At 34.0% G+C, this 5000-nt stretch overlaps 1 protein-coding gene across 3 annotated transcripts in view; it reads right to left on the bottom strand.

Moving 5' to 3' along the window:
• Positions 1-147: 147 nt before the first annotated feature.
• The window catches only part of LOC125031280 (valine--tRNA ligase-like), a 12083-nt gene continuing 7230 nt past the window's right edge, over positions 148-5000 (bottom strand). For all 3 annotated transcript variants that reach the window (XM_047621944.1, XM_047621945.1, XM_047621946.1), the window contains 8 exons: positions 4736-4895; positions 3609-3756; positions 2904-3054; positions 2024-2227; positions 1596-1710; positions 1283-1458; positions 954-1103; positions 148-411 (listed from right to left, as the gene is read on the bottom strand). In XM_047621944.1, the coding sequence (XP_047477900.1) occupies positions 346-411; positions 954-1103; positions 1283-1458; positions 1596-1710; positions 2024-2227; positions 2904-3054; positions 3609-3756; positions 4736-4895 (1170 nt within the window). In that variant the 3' untranslated portion in view covers positions 148-345. The remainder of the gene's footprint in view (positions 412-953; positions 1104-1282; positions 1459-1595; positions 1711-2023; positions 2228-2903; positions 3055-3608; positions 3757-4735; positions 4896-5000) is intronic.

Here is a 5000-nt window from a genome sequence, read left to right as displayed (position 1 = left end):
TGGTTTTTCTCTTTTTACTTCTTACTGTTGCATCACTCTTTTCTGGTCTTTCATATCTCAAGAAAAATATGGAAGGCATGAAACCCATTCCTAGATCCACATGTAATTTTCAAAACCAAAACTAAGGGAATTGAAAGAAGACAATAATTTCTATAAACAAAAACAATCTATTTACATCAACATATACCTCATTTACATTAATTACAGAGTCCCCAGTATTTACATTAACAAGTAGATGGAAAAAAATAATGATTCATGATAATGAAATATGATTAGCACTATTGCTCTGGCTAACAAAAAAAATCAAAATAAATAATAGTGAAAAATAACGACGCCTCCGTGTCCTCACATTGTCTCAAGACGCCTGATGAGTTCTTGTACTTGGTCCATTTCTCTCCGTAACGAAGTCAACTAAAAGGAGAGGAAGTTAATAATTTATTATTTTCAACAATTCTACTACTATTACAATACTATTACTATTATCATGCTGCTACGATTACTACCATACTATTACTACTACCACACTAATACATCCACCACCACCAACACATATGTTTTATTCAAATACATTCTATGCATGACTTAAAGAGATATATTACACTTAAGTATATATATCATATACAATACATCTATTAATCATATTCATTTAGAGAAAACTATTCTTGATGAGAAAAAAATGAAGCCAAATGATACATTCATTAAACAATATATTTCTAGGAACAAAAAACAATGACTAGTGCAGAGATTACATATATAAAAAAGATAGGTAAATAGCCAACTAAACAAAAGCTACACCAGTCCTTCAACAAACCTGTGCAGAAAGGGAATGAAAAAATAAATAAATTCTTACCATCATGAAAAGCAAAGTAAATATAAATATTTACAAAACAAAACGCCTCAGGCAAAATACTAAAAAGGATAAAAGTCTACAGTTTTCAATAGAACGAACGCACCTTCTTGTAGTGGGCTTCCTGGACATGCACAGGAGACTTCTCAACGTATCCAGGAGCCGACACAATGCCAAAGAGTTTTGTTTCTTCCTTCTGGAGTTTGGAGAATTTCTTCCTCAGCCTCTGCAGCTCCTTCTTTGGATTTATTACACCCTGCACAGCAATTATTTATACTTATATTTGAAAAAATCCACAGATAGCAAATATGAAAATCAGGAAATATCTACAATAAGAAACATAGTTAAAAGCAATCCTGGAAAAAAAAAAAAATTAAGTGACTACAACAAAATTTCCAACAAATGTTCAGTTTAGTTCAATGAATCTTTCCTTGCCTGAAGATGTAAATAAACCGCAGTTGTGTCCGAAAGGGTCGACATGGCAGAGGTGGCTGGAGGGGAGGCCGGAGCATCCATTATGTTCATGGATTCAATCCTTCCCAGAGTTAGGATTACAGGCAGGTTCTCCTTTAGCCACACATTCAGGTCACTGTCCTCACTCACCACACTACCTATAGACAATAAGAGGGCAGCACAATCTTAGAGCAAAAGTCTCTTCCAAAAGAAATTTCCTTATTCTTCAGAAAGCATCATGTGTCATATGATTACACATACATACACAACAAAATATATATTTTCTTTACACTACCTTGTACTTTATTCTGTGTAATATTGTACGTTGTTTTGAGGTTGCGAATGGCGGCCGCTACTGTCAGAAGACTTTCGACTTTCTTTCCTAACTCCTCATCTCTCCAGCACAACCACTGTTCAGAAGATTTTCAAGGCACTGGTTTTTACTGAGAATGTATGGAGCATATTATGTTTGCACAGGAATATCCAAAGCACAGTAAACTCTTCTTCAATGTTTATATGTACCAAAAATACTATTTATAAGAAAACAGTATTATCATCTCGATTCTAAGAATTCATTGGAACAAAAACATCATTAATATCTTGAAAATCCGTACTTAACAGCAGAATGGGCATTCCCTCTACACCAAGAAATATTTGATACATGTCCTATTTGTTGCTGCCAAAGCTCTTACAATGATCCCCTCAAACTGAAAAGCCCCTTACCTCATTATGAAGTGGGTAGTCACACTGCATTATGCTCTCCCTCTTCCCAGTTGTGCATGGAAGCCTCTGGTACAGCTCTTCTGTGAGGAAAGGCATGAAGGGTGAGAGGACACGCAGACCCACCTCCACACATGTCCAAAGGGTGTATATTATAGCTGCTTTGGTTTCCTCACTCCCACTCCTTAGTGAAGGCTTTATGCTTTCCTGTAGGGAATTAATGCATTATAATGTTGCAGTTTTCAACAAACTGTTTAATGAGATGAAATAATAATACAGTTTTTTATATTCTAGTAGCTTAATCCATTGTCGCCGGGGAAAATGAATGAAAAATGGGGAAAATGCTGTGCTCATTTTTTATATTTCTGTGAAATGTCTCTGTACATAGATGGCTCTGCTAGTGTTTAGCTACAAAGAAGTCAATTACTAGATCTTGAGACCTATTTTTTACTAGTGCTATAAAGATTATATTTATTATAAACATTATATTTACTATAATGTTATAAACATTAGTAACAGAAAAATAAAATAATGTAAAATATTTTTGTAAATCAATGAAAAGGGTGAACAGGCGAGACATGCAGTACTCATAACTGGCTCATTGGTGACTCAGTACAAGTGCAGCCATCTATGTGTAAAAACAATTAAACAAGTAAACTCACAGTGGGCATGGCATGTATGTACATGCCATGCCCATTGGTAATGGATTAAAGTGAGCTTTATTGACAGTATGGAAGATCACAAGTAAAATCTTCTTATTCCTCATTGCAAGATGTCCTAATAATGGTAACTATAGCCTTATAATAGTTCAGATAACCTTTGGAATATACATAAGAAAAATTCAAAACATCAGTATATTCTTAGATCAATGTCTAACTCTCACCAAATAGACATCACATAGATGATTCTGCCAGAAGGTAATGAAGCCTAACGTAACAAGATGGAGGTCATATGCTTCAAAGTTCTTGTTGGCCACTGAGACCATCTGTGACAGGCGACTCAGGATCCACTTGTCCATCACTGAAAGTTTATTCCTGAGGAAGAGCATTAACTATAGGAACATTTGTGAGATCAAGAACAACAAATATAATGTTATGAAACAAAAATCACATTGCCAAAGCAAAAGTCCAAAACCATACAAAAGTCTGTTGCCATGTGTATTAGCCCCTTCAGGTAGAAATGACTAACAGATATCTATGTACTGCACATTGCAATCCATATAATTTATATTGTTCTTACACTATCTATACACAAAATAATAGTATAATATACAATAATCCCTTGCACAATGGAAAGATATTCTAAACAACAAAAATCCTTTACACAGAGACTGTAGTTTTCCTATTCAGAGTTTTTATCTCACTAAAATATTCAGAAAGTGAATCACTTTAGATTATAATAAACAGACAAAACCTTAAATGAATCATACATCCTACAATTTCATGTTAATCCAAAGATGCACACATTCATTCCCCAAACATAAACATAATCTAAATCTTAATATTAACACAGTGCTTTCAAAAACTGTATGTACTATTCTACAAATATATTTTTTCCCTCAAAAAAATCCCACTACTAAAAAACTTACCTCTGATTGATATTGACATGAAATGCATTATGTATGCCATTGGGAGTTTTCTGTATTGCCGACAACAGAAAGCGAACAGTCTGCCATATCTTGTTCCCCAGGAATTTGCTCTGTTGTATGCGGTTTACATCCATACTCAGAAGTTGGTCTGGAAATAAAGTTACACAAATTGCACAAATGTGTATCAGAAAGGAAGATCATAGTTTATATCCCCAAATCAAACACTAAAAAAATTTAACGTTCTCTTCATGCCCAACAACTGATCAAAAATGAGTTCCAGACATGTGTTATTTAAGACCAGATATACATGCACTGAAATTTCAATATGCAACTCTCAGCATCCAACTCCAAATACATGTTACAGATACCAGTTTAAAAATATCTCTTGTACAATATTGCTTGTAACTGTCTTCATTAATACACATTTATGAATGCATAAACATACGTGTCCACTGTAATTCTAGTTTAATTTAGTTTATCAAATGTGTTTACAGAGAAGGGTCTCTCTTTCTTTTTACTATTTTGCTTGTTAGTATTTTAATAACATTAAAATAATAATAATGTCCAAAAAAATCGTAACAGTATCGATATCAATAGCATTAGAAAAAAAAATTCCCACAAATACAAGGAATGGGAAAATCAGGCTCAGAGTCACTGAGGCCTACTAATTGATTTCTTAGGCACTGAGAACTTGTGTAGCCATCTGTGCAATAAAATTCACAATAAACTACAGCCAACTGGTTCCCAATATTAACAATTTTAACCCATTGGCCGTAGGTTTCTCTCCATTTAAAGAAAAGTTTAAATAGGTGAGATAGTTAGGACTATTAACTGATGACTAAGCACTTGGGGAGCCAATTCTATGTAAACACAATTAATAAACTAAAGTCACAGTGGATCTGGTATGTATTCATGAGACAATGGTCATAAAGAAAAAGAACATATTTAAAACCAAAGTCAGCACTACATCAGTGAAAATCTAATTTCTCTTAGATGTAGATATAATCATGTTATATATCTATAAACATGTTTTTAACACTAAGAACAAAATAATACATTTCATAATACATTCACAGACAATTTATAAACTATTATTATTATATTTACAGATGATGTTCCATCCTTACTCTTTGTGTTGTAAGTGCAGAGGGTGAATCTCAAGGCATCAGCCCCACACTCTGGAATGCCCTCAGGAAAGTTGGCTGTCTGCTTCTTAATGCCTTGCGACACTTCTGCAGCTGTCAGAATCCCACCTTTGGCACTTGCATGAAGACGGCTATTGAGTGCCTGGTCATGTGAGAGGGAATAATATATACCATGCACTAATTTGTTTTTGATTTATGCAAAAGTCAAAAAAGATGAAGGGAAAGTAATGGTATCAATTGAGTATTA

Source organism: Penaeus chinensis, chromosome 12 (assembly GCF_019202785.1).
Source record: "Penaeus chinensis breed Huanghai No. 1 chromosome 12, ASM1920278v2, whole genome shotgun sequence".
NCBI classification, from domain to species: domain Eukaryota; kingdom Metazoa; phylum Arthropoda; class Malacostraca; order Decapoda; family Penaeidae; genus Penaeus; species Penaeus chinensis.
The sequence above is the reverse complement of the archived record's forward strand: the minus strand, read 5'-3'. Positions and strand labels throughout refer to the sequence as shown.